The sequence below is a fragment of the Aquarana catesbeiana genome, linkage group LG13 (assembly GCF_042186555.1).
Source record: "Aquarana catesbeiana isolate 2022-GZ linkage group LG13, ASM4218655v1, whole genome shotgun sequence".
Taxonomy (NCBI): Eukaryota; Metazoa; Chordata; class Amphibia; order Anura; family Ranidae; genus Aquarana; species Aquarana catesbeiana.
The window spans coordinates 215,237,781-215,257,350 of NC_133336.1; the positions used below are offsets into that span (position 1 = coordinate 215,237,781).

A 19,570-nucleotide genomic window follows, 5' to 3' on the forward strand; every position below is an offset into this window, starting at 1 on the left:
GGATTGGGGTATAATAGAAGGACAGAGGGAGGATTGGGGTATAATAGAACGCGGACAGAGGGGGGGATTGGGGTATAATAGAAGGACAGAGGGGAGGATTGGGGTATAATAGAAGGACAGAGGGGGGGACTGGGGTATAATAGAAGGACAGAGGGGGATTGGGGTATAATAGAAGGACAGAGGGGAGGATTGGGGTATAATAGAAGGACAGAGGGAGGATTGGGGTATAATAGAAGGACAGAGGGAGGATTGGGGTATAATAGAAGGACAGAGGGAGGATTGGGGTATAATAGAAGGACAGAGGAGGATTGGGGTATAATAGAAGGACAGAGGGAGGATTGGGGTATAATAGAAGGACAGAGGGAGGATTGGGGTATAATAGAAGGACAGAGGGAGGATTGGGTATAATAGAAGGACAGAGGGGAGGATTGGGGTATAATAGAAGGACAGAGGGGGGATTGGGGTATAATAGAAGGACAGGGGGGGGATTGGGGTATAATCGAAGGACAGAGGGGGGATTGGGGTATAATAGAAGGACAGAGGGGAGGATTGGGGTATAATAGAAGGACAGAGGGGAGGATTGGGGTATAATAGAAGTACAGAGGGGAAGATTGGGGTATAATAGAAGGACAGAGGGGAGGATTGGGGTATAATAGAAGGACAGAGGGGGGATTGGGGTATAATAGAAGGACAGAGGGAGGATTGGGGTATAATAGAAGGACAGAGGGAGGATTGGGGTATAATAGAAGGACAGAGGGAGGATTGGGGTATAATAGAAGGACAGAGGGGAGGATTGGGGTATAATAGAAGGACAGAGGGGAAGATTGGGGTATAATAGAAGGACAGAGGGGAGGATTGGGGTATAATAGAAGGACAGAGGGGGGATTGGGGTATAATAGAAGGACAGAGGGAGGATTGGGGTATAATAGGACAGAGGGAGGATTGGGGTATAATAGAAGGACAGAGGGAGGATTGGGGTATAATAGAAGGACAGAGGGAGGATTGGGGTATAATAGAAGGACAGAGGGGGGGACTGGGGTATAATAGAAGGACAGAGGGGGGGATTGGGGTATAATAGAAGGACAGAGGGGAGGATTGGGGTATAATAGAAGGACAGAGGAGGGATTGGGTTATAATAGAAGGACAGAGGGAGGATTGGGGTATAATAGAAGGACAGAGGGGGGGATTGGGATATAATAGAAGGACAGAGGGGGGATTGGGGTATAATAGAAGGACAGAGGGGGGATTGGGGTATAATAGAAGGACAGGGGGGGGATTGGGGTATAATCGAAGGACAGAGGGGGGATTGAGGTATAATAGAAGGACAGAGGGGAGGATTGGGGTATAATAGAAGGACAGAGGGGAGGATTGGGGTATAATAGAAGGACAGAGGGAGGATTGGGGTATAATAGAAGGACAGAGGGAGGATTGGGGTATAATAGAAGGACAGAGGGAGGATTGGGGTATAATAGAAGGACAGAGAGAGGATTGGGGTATAATAGAAGGACAGAGGGAGGATTGGGGTATAATAGAAGGACAGAGGGGAGGATTGGGGTATAATAGAAGGACAGAGGGAGGATTGGGGTATAATAGAAGGACAGAGGGGAGGATTGGGGTATAATAGAAGGACAGAGGGGAGGATTGGAGTATAATAGAAGGATAGAGGGAGGATTGGGGTATAATAGAAGGACAGAGGGGGGATTGGGGTATAATAGAAGGACAGAGGGAGGATTGGGGTATAATAGAAGGACAGAGGGGAGGATTGGGGTATAATAGAAGGACAGAGGGGGGATTGGGGTATAATAGAAGGACAGAGGGGAGGATTGGGGTATAATAGAAGGACAGAGGGGGGATTGGGGTATAATAGAAGGACAGAGGGGGGGATTGGGGTATAATAGAAGGACAGAGGGAGGATTGGGGTATAATAGAAGGACAGAGGGAGGATTGGGGTATAATAGAAGGACAGAGGGGGGATTGGGGTATAATAAAAGGACAGAGGGGAGGATTGGGGTATAATAGAAGGACAGAGGGGGGATTGGGGTATAATAGAAGGACAGAGGAGGGATTGGGTTATAATAGAAGGACAGAGGGGGGATTGGGGTATAATAGAAGGACAGAGGGAGGATTGGGGTATAATAGAAGGACAGAGGGGGGATTGGGTTATAATAGAAGGACAGAGGGGGGATTGGGGTATAATAGAAGGACAGAGGGGGGATTGGGGTATAATAGAAGGACAGAGGGGAGGATTGGGGTATAATAGAAGGACAGAGGGGGGATTGGGTTATAATAGAAGGACAGAGGGGGGATTGGGGTATAATAGAAGGACAGAGGGGGGATTGGGGTATAATAGAAGGACAGAGGGGGGGATTGGGGTATAATAGAAGGACAGAGGGGGGGATTGGGGTATAATAGAAGGACAGAGGGGGGATTGGGGTATAATAGAAGGACAGAGGGGAGGATTGGGGTATAATAGAAGGACAGAGGGGGGATTGGGGTATAATAGAAGGACAGAGGGATGATTGGGGTATAATAGAAGTACAGAGGGGAAGATTGGGGTATAATAGAAGGACAGAGGGGAGGATTGGGGTATAATAGAAGGAGAGAGGGAGGATTGTGGTATAATAGAAGGACAGAGGGGAGGATTGGGGTATAATAGAAGGACAGAGGGAGGATTGGAGTATAATAGAAGGACAGAGGGGAGGATTGTGGTATAATAGAAGGACAGAGGGGGGATTGGGGTATAATAGAAGGACAGAGGGAGGATTGGGGTATAATAGAAGGACAGAGGGGAGGATTGGAGTATAATAGAAGGACAGAGGGAGGATTGGGGTATAATAGAAGGACAGAGGGAGGATTGGGGTATAATAGAAGGACAGAGGGAGGATTGGGGTATAATAGAAGGACAGAGGAGGGATTGGGGTATAATAGAAGGACAGAGGGAGGATTGGGGTATAATAGAAGGACAGAGGGGAGGATTGGGGTATAATAGAAGGACAGAGGGAGGATTGGGGTGTAATAGAAGGACAGAGGGAGGATTGGGGTATAATAGAAGGACAGAGGGGATGATTGGGGTATAATAGAAGGACAGAGGGGGGATTGGGGTATAATAGAAGGACAGAGGGAGGATTGGGGTATAATAGAAGGACAGAGGGAGGATTGGGGTATAATAGAAGGACAGAGGGAGGATTGGGGTATAATAGAAGGACAGAGAGAGGATTGGGGTATAATAGAAGGACAGAGGGAGGATTGGGGTATAATAGAAGGACAGAGGGAGGATTGGGGTATAATAGAAGGACAGAGGGGAGGATTGGGGTATAATAGAAGGACAGAGGGGAGGATTGGGGTATAATAGAAGGACAGAGGGAGGATTGGGGTATAATAGAAGGACAGAGGGGAGGATTGGGGTATAATAGAAGGACAGAGGGGAGGATTGGAGTATAATAGAAGGATAGAGGGAGGATTGGGGTATAATAGAAGGACAGAGGGGGGATTGGGGTATAATAGAAGGACAGAGGGAGGATTGGGGTATAATAGAAGGACAGAGGGGAGGATTGGGGTATAATAGAAGGACAGAGGGGGGATTGGGGTATAATAGAAGGACAGAGGGGAGGATTGGGGTATAATAGAAGGACAGAGGGAGGATTGGGGTATAATAGAAGGACAGAGGGGGGATTGGGGTATAATAGAAGGACAGAGGGAGGATTGGGGTATAATAGAAGGACAGAGGGGAGGATTGGAGTATAATAGAAGGACAGAGGGAGGATTGGGGTATAATAGAAGGACAGAGGGAGGATTGGGGTATAATAGAAGGACAGAGGGAGGATTGGGGTATAATAGAAGGACAGAGGAGGGATTGGGGTATAATAGAAGGACAGAGGGAGGATTGGGGTATAATAGAAGGACAGAGGGGGGATTGGGGTATAATAGAAGGACAGAGGGGGGATTGGGGTATAATAGAAGGACAGAGGGGAGGATTGGGGTATAATAGAAGGACAGAGGGAGGATTGGGGTATAATAGAAGGACAGAGGGGGGATTGGGGTATAATAGAAGGACAGAGGGAGGATTGGGGTATAATAGAAGGACAGAGGGAGGATTGGGGTATAATAGAAGGACAGAGGGGGGATTGGGGTATAATAGAAGGACAGAGGGGGGATTGGGGTATAATAGAAGGACAGAGGGGAGGATTGGGGTATAATAGGACAGAGGGAGGATTGGGGTATAATAGAAGGACAGAGGGAGGATTGGGGTATAATAGAAGGACAGAGGGAGGATTGGGGTATAATAGAAGGACAGAGGGGGGATTGGGGTATAATAGAAGGACAGAGGGGGGATTGGGGTATAATAGAAGGACAGAGGGGAGGATTGGGGTATAATAGAAGGACAGAGGGAGGATTGGGGTATAATAGAAGGACCGAGGGGGGATTGGGGTATAATAGAAGGACAGAGGGAGGATTGGGGTATAATAGAAGGACAGAGGGGGGATTGGGGTATAATAGAAGGACAGAGGGAGGATTGGGGTATAATAGAAGGACAGAGGGGGGGATTGGGATATAATAGAAGGACAGAGGGGGGATTGGGGTATAATAGAAGGACAGAGGGGGGATTGGGGTATAATAGAAGGACAGGGGGGGGATTGGGGTATAATCGAAGGACAGAGGGGGGATTGGGGTATAATAGAAGGACAGAGGGGAGGATTGGGGTATAATAGAAGGACAGAGGGGAGGATTGGGGTATAATAGAAGGACAGAGGGAGGATTGGGGTATAATAGAAGGACAGAGGGAGGATTGGGGTATAATAGAAGGACAGAGGGAGGATTGGGGTATAATAGAAGGACAGAGAGAGGATTGGGGTATAATAGAAGGACAGAGGGAGGATTGGGGTATAATAGAAGGACAGAGGGGAGGATTGGGGTATAATAGAAGGACAGAGGGGAGGATTGGGGTATAATAGAAGGACAGAGGGAGGATTGGGGTATAATAGAAGGACAGAGGGGAGGATTGGGGTATAATAGAAGGACAGAGGGGAGGATTGGAGTATAATAGAAGGATAGAGGGAGGATTGGGGTATAATAGAAGGACAGAGGGGGGATTGGGGTATAATAGAAGGACAGAGGGAGGATTGGGGTATAATAGAAGGACAGAGGGGGGATTGGGGTATATTAGAAGGACAGAGGGGGGATTGGGGTATAATAGAAGGACAGAGGGGAGGATTGGGGTATAATAGAAGGACAGAGGGGGGATTGGGGTATAATAGAAGGACAGAGGGTGGGGATTGGGGTATAATAGAAGGACAGAGGGGAGGATTGGGGTATAATAGAAGGACAGAGGGGGGATTGGGGTATAATAGAAGGACAGAGGGGAGGATTGGGGTATAATAGAAGGACAGAGGGGGGATTGGGGTATAATAGAAGGACAGAGGGGGGGATTGGGGTATAATAGAAGGACAGAGGGAGGATTGGGGTATAATAGAAGGACAGAGGGAGGATTGGGGTATAATAGAAGGACAGAGGGGGGATTGGGGTATAATAAAAGGACAGAGGGGAGGATTGGGGTATAATAGAAGGACAGAGGGGGGATTGGGGTATAATAGAAGGACAGAGGAGGGATTGGGTTATAATAGAAGGACAGAGGGGGGATTGGGGTATAATAGAAGGACAGAGGGAGGATTGGGTTATAATAGAAGGACAGAGGGGGGATTGGGGTATAATAGAAGGACAGAGGGGGGATTGGGGTATAATAGAAGGACAGAGGGGGGGATTGGGGTATAATAGAAGGACAGAGGGGGGATTGGGGTATAATAGAAGGACAGAGGGGGGATTGGGGTATAATAGAAGGACAGAGGGAGGATTGGGGTATAATAGAAGGACAGAGGAGGGATTGGGGTATAATAGAAGGACAGAGGGGGGATTGGGGTATAATAGAAGGACAGAGGGATGATTGGGGTATAATAGAAGTACAGAGGGGAAGATTGGGGTATAATAGAAGGACAGAGGGGAGGATTGGGGTATAATAGAAGGACAGAGGGGGGATTGGGGTATAATAGAAGGACAGAGGGAGGATTGGGGTATAATAGAAGGACAGAGGGGAGGATTGGGGTATAATAGAAGGACAGAGGGGGGGATTGGGGTATAATAGAAGGACAGAGGGAGGATTGGGGTATAATAGAAGGACAGAGGGAGGATTGGGGTATAATAGAAGGACAGAGGAGGGATTGGGGTATAATAGAAGGACAGAGGGGAGGATTGGGGTATAATAGAAGGACAGAGGGAGGATTGGGGTATAATAGGACAGAGGGAGGATTGGGGTATAATAGAAGGACAGAGGGAGGATTGGGGTATAATAGAAGGACAGAGGGGAGGATTGGGGTATAATAGAAGGACAGAGGGGAAGATTGGGGTATAATAGAAGGACAGAGGAGGGATTGGGGTATAATAGAAGGACAGAGGGGAGGATTGGGGTATAATAGAAGGACAGAGGGGGGGATTGGGGTATAATAGAAGGACAGAGGGGAGGATTGGGGTATAATAGAAGGACAGAGGAGGGATTGGGGTATAATAGAAGGACAGAGGGAGGATTGGGTTATAATAGAAGGACAGAGGAAGGATTGGGTTATAATAGAAGGACAGAGGGGGGATTGGGGTATAATAGAAGGACAGAGGAGGGATTGGGGTATAATAGAAGGACAGAGGGGGGATTGGGGTATAATAGAAGGACAGAGGGGAGGATTGGGGTATAATAGAAGGACAGAGGGAGGATTGGGGTATAATAGAAGGACAGAGGGAGGATTGGGGTATAATAGAAGGACAGAGGGAGGATTGGGATATAATAGGACAGAGGGGGGGATTGGGGTATAATAGAAGGACAGAGGGGAGGATTGGGGTATAATAGAAGGACAGAGGGGGGATTGGGGTATAATAGAAGGACAGAGGGGAGGATTGGGGTATAATAGAAGGACAGAGGGGAGGATTGGGGTATAATAGAAGGACAGAGGGGGGATTGGGGTATAATAGAAGGACAGAGGGGGGGATTGGGGTATAATAGAAGGACAGAGGGGGGATTGGGGTATAATAGAAGGACAGAGGGGGGATTGGGGTATAATAGAAGGACAGAGGGAGGATTGGGGTATAATAGAAGGACAGAGGAGGGATTGGGGTATAATAGAAGGACAGAGGGGGGATTGGGGTACAATAGAAGGACAGAGGGAGGATTGGGGTATAATAGAAGTACAGAGGGGAAGATTGGGGTATAATAGAAGGACAGAGGGGAGGATTGGGGTATAATAGAAGGACAGAGGGGGGATTGGGGTATAATAGAAGGACAGAGGGAGGATTGGGGTATAATAGAAGGACAGAGGGAGGATTGGGGTATAATAGAAGGACAGAGGGAGGATTGGGGTATAATAGAAGGACAGAGGGGAGGATTGGGGTATAATAGAAGGACAGAGGGGAAGATTGGGGTATAATAGAAGGACAGAGGGGAGGATTGGGGTATAATAGAAGGACAGAGGGGGGATTGGGGTATAATAGAAGGACAGAGGGAGGATTTGGGGATAATAGAAGGACAGAGGGGGGATTGGGGTATAATAGAAGGACAGAGGAGGGATTGGGTTATAATAGAAGGACAGAGGGAGGATTGGGGTATAATAGAAGGACAGAGGGAGGATTGGGGTATAATAGGACAGAGGGAGGATTGGGGTATAATAGAAGGACAGAGGGAGGATTGGGGTATAATAGAAGGACAGAGGGGGGGACTGGGGTATAATAGAAGGACAGAGGGAGGATTGGGGTATAATAGAAGGACAGAGGGAGGATTGGGGTATAATAGAAGGACAGAGGGAGGATTGGGGTATAATAGAAGGACAGAGGGGGGGACTGGGGTATAATAGAAGGACAGAGGGGGGGATTGGGGTATAATAGAAGGACAGAGGGGAGGATTGGGGTATAATAGAAGGACAGAGGAGGGATTGGGTTATAATAGAAGGACAGAGGGAGGATTGGGGTATAATAGAAGGACAGAGGGGAGGATTGGGGTATAATAGAAGGACAGAGGAGGGATTGGGTTATAATAGAAGGACAGAGGGAGGATTGGGGTATAATAGAAGGACAGAGGGAGGATTGGGGTATAATAGAAGGACAGAGGGAGGATTGGGGTATAATAGAAGGACAGAGGGAGGATTGGGGTATAATAGAAGGACAGAGGGGGGGATTGGGATATAATAGAAGGACAGAGGGGGGATTGGGGTATAATAGAAGGACAGAGGGGGGATTGGGGTATAATAGAAGGACAGGGGGGGGATTGGGGTATAATCGAAGGACAGAGGGGGGATTGGGGTATAATAGAAGGACAGAGGGGAGGATTGGGGTATAATAGAAGGACAGAGGGGAGGATTGGGGTATAATAGAAGTACAGAGGGGAAGATTGGGGTATAATAGAAGGACAGAGGGGAGGATTGGGGTATAATAGAAGGACAGAGGGGGGATTGGGGTATAATAGAAGGACAGAGGGAGGATTGGGGTATAATAGAAGGACAGAGGGAGGATTGGGGTATAATAGAAGGACAGAGGGAGGATTGGGGTATAATAGAAGGACAGAGGGGAGGATTGGGGTATAATAGAAGGACAGAGGGGAAGATTGGGGTATAATAGAAGGACAGAGGGGAGGATTGGGGTATAATAGAAGGACAGAGGGGGGATTGGGGTATAATAGAAGGACAGAGGGAGGATTGGGGTATAATAGGACAGAGGGAGGATTGGGGTATAATAGAAGGACAGAGGGAGGATTGGGGTATAATAGAAGGACAGAGGGAGGATTGGGGTATAATAGAAGGACAGAGGGAGGATTGGGGTATAATAGAAGGACAGAGGGGGGGACTGGGGTATAATAGAAGGACAGAGGGGGGGGATTGGGGTATAATAGAAGGACAGAGGGGAGGATTGGGGTATAATAGAAGGACAGAGGAGGGATTGGGTTATAATAGAAGGACAGAGGGAGGATTGGGGTATAATAGAAGGACAGAGGGGGGGATTGGGATATAATAGAAGGACAGAGGGGGGATTGGGGTATAATAGAAGGACAGAGGGGGGATTGGGGTATAATAGAAGGACAGGGGGGGGATTGGGGTATAATCGAAGGACAGAGGGGGGATTGAGGTATAATAGAAGGACAGAGGGGAGGATTGGGGTATAATAGAAGGACAGAGGGGAGGATTGGGGTATAATAGAAGGACAGAGGGAGGATTGGGGTATAATAGAAGGACAGAGGGGAGGATTGGGGTATAATAGAAGGACAGAGGGGAGGATTGGAGTATAATAGAAGGATAGAGGGAGGATTGGGGTATAATAGAAGGACAGAGGGGGGATTGGGGTATAATAGAAGGACAGAGGGGAGGATTGGGGTATAATAGAAGGACAGAGGGAGGATTGGGGTATAATAGAAGGACAGAGGGAGGATTGGGGTATAATAGAAGGACAGAGGGGAGGATTGGGGTATAATAGAAGGACAGAGGGGGGATTGGGGTATAATAGAAGGACAGAGGGGAGGATTGGGGTATAATAGAAGGACAGAGGGGGGATTGGGGTATAATAGAAGGACGGAGGGGGGATTGGGGTATAATAGAAGGACAGAGGGAGGATTGGGGTATAATAGAAGGACAGAGGGAGGATTGGGGTATAATAGAAGGACAGAGGGGGGATTGGGGTATAATAAAAGGACAGAGGGGAGGATTGGGGTATAATAGAAGGACAGAGGGGGGATTGGGGTATAATAGAAGGACAGAGGAGGGATTGGGTTATAATAGAAGGACAGAGGGGGGATTGGGGTATAATAGAAGGACAGAGGGAGGATTGGGGTATAATAGAAGGACAGAGGGGGGATTGGGTTATAATAGAAGGACAGAGGGGGGATTGGGGTATAATAGAAGGACAGAGGGGGGATTGGGGTATAATAGAAGGACAGAGGGGGGATTGGGTTATAATAGAAGGACAGAGGGGGGATTGGGGTATAATAGAAGGACAGAGGGGGGATTGGGGTATAATAGAAGGACAGAGGGGGGGATTGGGGTATAATAGAAGGACAGAGGGGGGGATTGGGGTATAATAGAAGGACAGAGGGGGGATTGGGGTATAATAGAAGGACAGAGGGGAGGATTGGGGTATAATAGAAGGACAGAGGGGGGATTGGGGTATAATAGAAGGACAGAGGGATGATTGGGGTATAATAGAAGTACAGAGGGGAAGATTGGGGTATAATAGAAGGACAGAGGGGAGGATTGGGGTATAATAGAAGGACAGAGGGGAGGATTGGGGTATAATAGAAGGACAGAGGGGGGATTGGGGTATAATAGAAGGACAGAGGGGAGGATTGGGGTATAATAGAAGGACAGAGGGGGGATTGGGGTATAATAGAAGGACAGAGGGAGGATTGGGGTATAATAGAAGGACAGAGGGGAGGATTGGGGTATAATAGAAGGACAGAGGGGGGGATTGGGGTATAATAGAAGGACAGAGGGAGGATTGGGGTATAATAGAAGGACAGAGGGGAGGATTGGGGTATAATAGAAGGACAGAGGGAGGATTGGGGTATAATAGAAGGACAGAGGGGGGATTGGGATATAATAGAAGGACAGAGGGAGGATTGGAGTATAATAGAAGGACAGAGGGGGGATTGGGATATAATAGAAGGACAGAGGGAGGATTGGGGTATAATAGAAGGACAGAGGGGAGGATTGGGGTATAATAGAAGGACAGAGGGAGGATTGGGGTATAATAGAAGGACAGAGGGGGGGACTGGGGTATAATAGAAGGACAGAGGAGGGATTGGGTTATAATAGAAGGACAGAGGGAGGATTGGGGTATAATAGAAGGACAGAGGGGGGGATTGGGATATAATAGAAGGACAGAGGGGGGATTGGGGTATAATAGAAGGACAGAGGGGGGATTGGGGTATAATAGAAGGACAGGGGGGGGATTGGGGTATAATCGAAGGACAGAGGGGGGATTGAGGTATAATAGAAGGACAGAGGGGAGGATTGGGGTATAATAGAAGGACAGAGGGGAGGATTGGGGTATAATAGAAGGACAGAGGGAGGATTGGGGTATAATAGAAGGACAGAGGGAGGATTGGGGTATAATAGAAGGACAGAGGGAGGATTGGGGTATAATAGAAGGACAGAGAGAGGATTGGGGTATAATAGAAGGACAGAGGGGAGGATTGGGGTGTAATAGAAGGACAGAGGGGGGATTGGGGTATAATAGAAGGACAGAGGGAGGATTGGGGTATAATAGAAGGACAGAGGGGAGGATTGGGGTATAATAGAAGGACAGAGGGGAGGATTGGGGTATAATAGAAGGACAGAGGGAGGATTGGGGTATAATAGAAGGACAGAGGGGAGGATTGGGGTATAATAGAAGGACAGAGGGGAGGATTGGAGTATAATAGAAGGATAGAGGGAGGATTGGGGTATAATAGAAGGACAGAGGGGGGATTGGGGTATAATAGAAGGACAGAGGGAGGATTGGGGTATAATAGAAGGACAGAGGGGAGGATTGGGGTATAATAGAAGGACAGAGGGGGGATTGGGGTATAATAGAAGGACAGAGGGGAGGATTGGGGTATAATAGAAGGACAGAGGGGGGATTGGGGTATAATAGAAGGACAGAGGGGGGGATTGGGGTATAATAGAAGGACAGAGGGAGGATTGGGGTATAATAGAAGGACAGAGGGAGGATTGGGGTATAATAGAAGGACAGAGGGGGGATTGGGGTATAATAAAAGGACAGAGGGGGGATTGGGGTATAATAGAAGGACAGAGGGAGGATTGGGGTATAATAGAAGGACAGAGGGGGGATTGGGTTATAATAGAAGGACAGAGGGGGAGATTGGGGTATAATAGAAGGACAGAGGGGAGGATTGGGGTATAATAGAAGGACAGAGGGGGGATTGGGGTATAATAGAAGGACAGAGGGAGGATTGGGGTATAATAGAAGGACAGAGGGGGGATTGGGTTATAATAGAAGGACAGAGGGGGGATTGGGGTATAATAGAAGGACAGAGGGGGGATTGGGGTATAATAGAAGGACAGAGGGGGGATTGGGTTATAATAGAAGGACAGAGGGGGGATTGGGGTATAATAGAAGGACAGAGGGGGGATTGGGGTATAATAGAAGGACAGAGGGGGGGATTGGGGTATAATAGAAGGACAGAGGGGGGGATTGGGGTATAATAGAAGGACAGAGGGGGGATTGGGGTATAATAGAAGGACAGAGGGGAGGATTGGGGTATAATAGAAGGACAGAGGGGGGATTGGGGTATAATAGAAGGACAGAGGGATGATTGGGGTATAATAGAAGTACAGAGGGGAAGATTGGGGTATAATAGAAGGACAGAGGGGAGGATTGGGGTATAATAGAAGGACAGAGGGGAGGATTGGGGTATAATAGAAGGACAGAGGGGGGATTGGGGTATAATAGAAGGACAGAGGGGAGGATTGGGGTATAATAGAAGGACAGAGGGGGGATTGGGGTATAATAGAAGGACAGAGGGAGGATTGGGGTATAATAGAAGGACAGAGGGGAGGATTGGGGTATAATAGAAGGACAGAGGGGGGGATTGGGGTATAATAGAAGGACAGAGGGAGGATTGGGGTATAATAGAAGGACAGAGGGGAGGATTGGGGTATAATAGAAGGACAGAGGGAGGATTGGGGTATAATAGAAGGACAGAGGGAGGATTGGGGTATAATAGAAGGACAGAGGGGGGATTGGGATATAATAGAAGGACAGAGGGAGGATTGGGGTATAATAGAAGGACAGAGGGAGGATTGGGGTATAATAGAAGGACAGAGGGAGGATTGGGGTATAATAGAAGGACAGAGGGGGGATTGGGGTATAATAGAAGGACAGAGGGGGGGATTGGGGTATAATAGAAGGACAGAGGGAGGATTGGGGTATAATAGAAGGACAGAGGGGGGATTGGGGTATAATAGAAGGACAGAGGGGAGGATTGGGGTATAATAGAAGGACAGAGGGAGGATTGGGGTATAATAGAAGGACAGAGGGGAGGATTGGGGTATAATAGAAGGACAGAGGGGAGGATTGGGGTATAATAGAAGGACAGAGGGAGGATTGGGGTATAATAGAGGGACAGAGGGGGGGATTGGGGTATAATAGAAGGACAGAGAAGGGATTGGGGTATAATAGAAGGACAGAGGGGAGGATTGGGGTATAATAGAAGGACAGAGGGGGGATTGGGGTATAATAGAAGGACAGAGGGGAGGATTGGGGTATAATAGAAGGACAGAGGGGAGGATTGGGGTATAATAGAAGGACAGAGGGAGGATTGGGGTATAATAGAAGGACAGAGGGAGGATTGGGGTATAATAGAAGGACAGAGGGAGGATTGGGGTATAATAGAAGGACAGAGGGAGGATTGGGGTATAATAGAAGGACAGAGGGAGGATTGGGGTATAATAGAAGGACAGAGGGAGGATTGGGTTATAATAGAAGGACAGAGGGGGGATTGGGGTATAATATGGGAATGGGGGAGGGGGATTGGGGTACAATAGAAGGATGGAGGGTAAAGAGATAGAGAAATATATCTGGAATCTTAGAAGCCCTCCATTAACCCTTTGTTGCAGTCAGCTGACCTGATTTAATGCAGACAGCGGAGTATATAGACAGAACTATATACAGTGTCGGTGAGTGACGGCTCACACCTGGGGGTCGGAATCCGCGGGGGGGCATCAACCTAAGTGCTGCTTCCATAGAAGTCACGGGTGACAGGGTGTTCCAGTTGAGTGTGTATGTGAGGGGGGATGGGAACACCATTTTCAGAACTGTCAGTCGCAGAGTCACCTTCTGTCATTGCGTCTCTCCTCGTCTTACGTGCGTCGGGACGACTACGACAAATCCTCCACCACAAACTGTACAAGAACAGACGTGAGCTTAGAGTAAAACTCCGGCATGTCTTCAGCCGGTCACATTCGGGGGTTATTATTGTACCAGCAGTCTAAAGCTGTTTTTTGATGGAACTCATTTTTCTAGGCTTGCTGTTCCATATTTTCATGATTTAGCAAACATGGATATATACTGTATATACATAGATCTAAATAAACCTCCCCCATGCTCCTCATCTCTCTGCGCTCCCCACAGTGATAAATGCAATTTCCGAATTCTTTCATTTCTCGCCACCTTCTCCTCATCCATTATTTCCCGTTTTTTTTTCGCTCTTGTCTTGTCTCTCGGAGACCTCGGCTGCCTTCGAGGAAGCGTTCCGTCTTATCCCTTCCTCCGACAATACCCCGCATCCCTTCCCCTGTCAAAACGCATGACTCACAAAGTGTGGAAATATGGAGGGCCCGGGGCCCTAGACACATAAACATTCAGCGGAACACTTATTCCAGTCTGGAAAGCTCAAAGCTACTCGGGGGCCTGTAGGATGATTAACCTCAAATCTCTCTCTGCAAAGTCCTCCATCCGATTTACCTCCAATAAGATGCAAAGTTGGCCCGAGAGGAACGATTAGATTGGTTTACCTTAAACGCCTCCCTGGCATTGGCGTCGTCGGCGTCGTCTCTGTACCAGGGCCGCCGGTAGTCGGGGAAGGTGGAGCCTTGGAGGCTGGCGCCGTAGTTGTCGATGTAGAAGAAGACGTAGTCACCGGAGCACAGGCCTTGGCGCCAAGCTTGCAACATGAGTTGGCGGAAGTCGTCCGGAGGGCAGCAGATGTAGATAACTGGAAGAGGAGCAAAAACATGGAGAATTAGAACAAGGAAACAAAATAAACAGAACTTTGGATACAATGGAAATAGTCAGGTTAGGTGTATGCAATGTGCTCACTCCACCATCTTGGTACCCTACCTTCACCATCCTTCTACTGCTTCCTGAAAAGCCCGCACTCTTAACCTCAAGATAACCCCAAACCTCAGGCACAATGTGCACTGGTACAACAATCAATACAATATTATCTCAGTGATCAATACTACGACAGATGTACGAGTATTGCCAAGGTGGTAACATCACGTGATACTGGGATCTATACGGAGAGCACCAAAATGACTGCACCAAAATTCAGTGCGTTATTGTGCCTAAGATGAATCTGAAGAAAACCAACAATCTCATCATCAAAACATTTGTCATGAACAAATTAATGAAAGTAGCCTAAGAACTGCTTTTCCTCTTCCTGCATGCAGGAGTGAACCGACCACCAGGACCACTCAACAACTGATTCTATGGCTGCCTGGATCATTGACCTGGTTGATCATGAATCTGGTTGACCACAGATCTTGTTTACCATGGATCTGGTTGATTATGAATTTGGTTGACCCCAGATCTGGTTAGCCATAGATTTGGTTGATCATAGATCTGGGTAATCATAAATTTGCTTGACCATGGATCTGGTTGATCATGAATCTGGGTGACCATGGATCTAATTGACCACAGATCTGGTTGATCATGGATTTGGTTTACCACGGATCTGGTTAACCGTGGATCTGGTTAATCATGAATTGGGTTGACCATGGATCTAGTTGACGATGAATCTGGTTGACCATGGATCTGATTGACCACATATCTGGTTGATCACGGATTTGGTTCACCACGGATCTGGTTAATCATGGATCTGGTTGACCATGGATCTGGTTAATCATGAATTTGGTTGACCATGGATCTGGTTGATCATGAATCTGTTTAACCATGGATCTGATTGACCACAGGTCTGGTTATTCATGGATTTGGTTGACCAAGGATCTAATTAAAGCTGGCTATACATTATACAATTTTTTTGTTCAATTGCCTCTAGATTTACCTTCAACTATGTAGTGCAAGGGCCTGCCTGATTGTGTAGAATTTGTAAGTTTTTAGATTTTAGGATGGTAAATCCAAAAGAAAATTGTACAAAAAATTGTATAATGTTTAGCCAGCTTAACCATGGATCTAATTTATCCTGGATCTGGTTAATCATGAATTTGGTTGACCATGGATCTGTTGATTGTGAATCTGGTTGACCACAGATCAGGTTGTTCATGGTTCTGATTGATGATGGATTTGGTTAACAACAGAACTGGTTAAACATGGATCTGATTGACCATGGATCTAGTTAATCATGAATTTGGCTGTTAATGGACCTGGTTGACCACAGAACTTGTTGATCATGGATCTGATTGACCGTGAATAATTCTATAATAAGCCTCCTACAGAGTGAAGCAGAAGATTAGGGGAATGAACCGGGAAAGGAATTCAGCATTTTTCTGTATGGAAGCAGCTGGTAGTTAAGGGATGGAGCCAATTATGCTGAGGGACCCTGACCTTAGGAGCCCAGAGCAGTAGAACCATCTGCACCCCCTCTAGCTGCTGTCTAGACTTTAGCCCTATGGATATAAGATCAGACCTGGCAGAGATCTAATTTCCTGATGGCTTGGGTGAGAGTCTAGATTATTGGTGTGCATGCTATGTTAGCAAATGTAGAAAAATACCACAAATTGTAAACTCACTTCAGAAGATTGTCGATACAGTGATGGCTACAATTATGGAGGAGAAAGACAACAGGCTACTGTAAGATGAGCAAAAACCTGGGGATACGGCTGAAGAGCTTTGTCTTACAACATGATAATTCCTTCAATGAATAGATACCGTAATTTGTCTGCCAGGTTTAAAAGAAACCAGCGATGATGGGCACTCAGTGATCATGAGAGCCATCAACCCGGCCAGGTGCGGGAGGTGAATCTGTTATTGACTGCCAGCCAGAGAAACTTGGAGGCAATTTAATGGCTTCAAGTTGTTGCGGAATCAGCCGTACAGCTGGGTGTCATTAATTCTCTTTGTCGGAGAGTTTCATTTATTAGTTTGTCGTGTACGCAATTTTCAAACTTGTCTTTCTCCAACAACGTGGGGGACCCGTCAGGCTCTCTGCCTTCAAGAGCCTCGACACTTCTATTTTTTATGCTGACAACAAACGACATTCCGCTCACTTGAAATTAACCCATTCTTGTTGGACACTACAAGAGAGCCATGACCTTGCCTTTATCTGTGCTATCAATTCAGCCCTCATCCATAACCCAAAAGGACCAACCAGGGCCTTGCCAGCAAACAGGCTTCAGAAATGAGAAATTGATTTCCACTGACCACCTGAGGAACATCAGATATTAAATGTGTTTTCAAATTGGTATTTATATAATATAAAGAATATAAGTCAGCAGTGTAACAATGACAAAGGATTCATGGGAATTAGGACAACTAATTCATCTGACAAGAATGTCTTCCCATAAACAAAACATTGTGCCTAATTCCATGACTCAAACATACTTCCTTAAATTGTATTAAACTGAAAATAATCCTGCCAGCTGGAGACCTCACACAGTCCTTCCAAAACAGGCCCCGTGAAATCCTGTTATCCAAAACAACACATACCTGCCACAAGGACTGAACACCATTTAAGCAAGCAAAAACCAACACAAACCTGATGCCCAAAGTCCAACATAACCCAACCAATCAAAAAACCCACACGGGCTTGCCACCCAAAACTCAAAACATTCCTACCAACTAAACCTCAACACAGATTTTCCACGCAAAGCTTAACACATTCCTGACACTCAAAACTCAACACATACTTGCCACCAAAAACTCAACACAGACCTGCCACCCACAACCCAACACAATCCTACAAACTAAAACCCAACACAGACCTGTCACCAAAAACCCAACACAGCGCTGCCACCAAAAAACCAACACAGACCTGCCACCCAAAACCCAACACAATCCTACCAACTAAAATTCAACACAATTCTACCAACTAAAACCCAACACAGACCTGCCACCCAAAACCCAGCACAATCCTACCAACTAAAACCCAACACAGACCTGCCACTCTAAACTCAACACAATCCTCCTGCCCAAAGTCCAACATAACCCAACCAACCCAAAAAAACAACACAGACCTGTCTCTCTAAACTTAACATACGTCTACCAACACAGACCTGCCACCAAAAACCCAACACAATCCTACCAACTAAAACCCAACACAATCCTACCAACTAAAACCCAACACAGACCTGTCAACAAAAACCCAACACAGACCTGCCAAACAAAACCCAACACAATCCTATCAACTAAAACCCAACACAGACCTGCCACCAAAAACTCACCACAGACCTGCCACCAAAAACTCAACACAGACCTGCCACCCAAAACTCAACACAATCCTACCAATTAAAACCCCACACAAGCCTGCCACCCAACACAGACCTGCCACCCAAAACCCAACACAATCCTACCAACTAAAATCCAACTCAATCCTACCATCTAAAACCCAACACAGACCTGCCACCCAAAACCCAACACAATCCTACCAACTAAAATCCAACTCAATCCTACCATCTAAAACCCAACACAGACCTGTCACCAAAAACTCAACACAGACCTGCCACCCAAAACCCATCACAATTCTACCTACCAACACCCTATGACATCTGTCATAGGCAGGGGTGCACTTTGGAGGATGCTCACTTCCAGCTCTTTTGGGTGGATAAACATACCCCCCCCCCCCCCCTTGTGGGCTTATGTATGCTGGGTGACATTCCGGTATCCACTCTCTGAACACCTTGGATAGTTCCCTGGAGGATGTGCACACCATTGGATGGCTTACCATCTTTTTTGGACCCCTAGTAGTTGGGCTCCTGTATGCTCTCTGCGTCCGCACATGGAGGATACCTGCTTCTGGTCCTCCTAGTGTCCCAGATGCCTGCCTGGTGAGGCTGGGTGTTACCTCATGGGGTCATTCCCAGTGCAAACTAATTTTATTTTTTTTTCTAGATAGCGACTGACCTCTATATTTTGTATCCTCCGGAGAAAGTGGGTACCAATTCGCATAAAGGAAGAATGATGATGAAGAACCTGTCTTTTTTCAACCTGACTAACAATGTAACTATGTAACTATGTAAGAACAATACTGTATAACTATGATGGATAAATAGATGTCAAGGGGATCTATTAGCCCATTCTCATAATTCTGTATTAGCAGCAGATGTGTAGAAGATTTGATTATAGAAAGGAAGTTGACTACGCGGTTTCTATTACGTGTGCACAGACATTTATATGTTTGATTTCAGCTTTTGTGTGAATAAGAATTATGAAAGGGGTGTCTATCCCCCCAATTTTACATTTTATATTGTGGTTTTCTCTGGGGCACCTCAAAAGTCCACTTGTGGTGAGGATACGAGGTTTTGGTTACCCAAGAAATCCTGCCAACTATACTCAACACAACACAATCCCGTTAACCAACACGCGACACAGCCAAAACCCATAACAATCCCGCCTACCGAACCCAAAACAATACTGCCACCCAAAACTCAAGGAAGTCCTACCAACCAAAACCCAAGACAATGCTGCCTACCAGACTCACCACAATAAAATACAAACCTGTCATCCAACGCCAAAAACAACACTGCCTACCAAACCCTATCTACCACAGGCTAACGTCAACCTGCCAACCAGACCCAACACAACCCTACCTACCAAAAGCTAACACCAACCTGCCAGCCAGACCCAAAATAAAGGTCAGCCAGAGAGCAGACCTGTA

General features: G+C 46.8%; 1 protein-coding gene across 1 annotated transcript in view; it reads right to left on the reverse strand.

Annotated features, from left to right (window-relative positions):
* The window catches only part of NPR1 (natriuretic peptide receptor 1), a gene marked incomplete at its 3' end in the record, with an annotated part of 181,475 nt that overhangs the window by 112,294 nt on the left and 49,611 nt on the right, over positions 1-19,570 (reverse strand). The window contains 1 exon segment of the mRNA XM_073608649.1: positions 14,532-14,731. Within this exon segment, the coding sequence (XP_073464750.1) occupies positions 14,532-14,731 (200 nt within the window).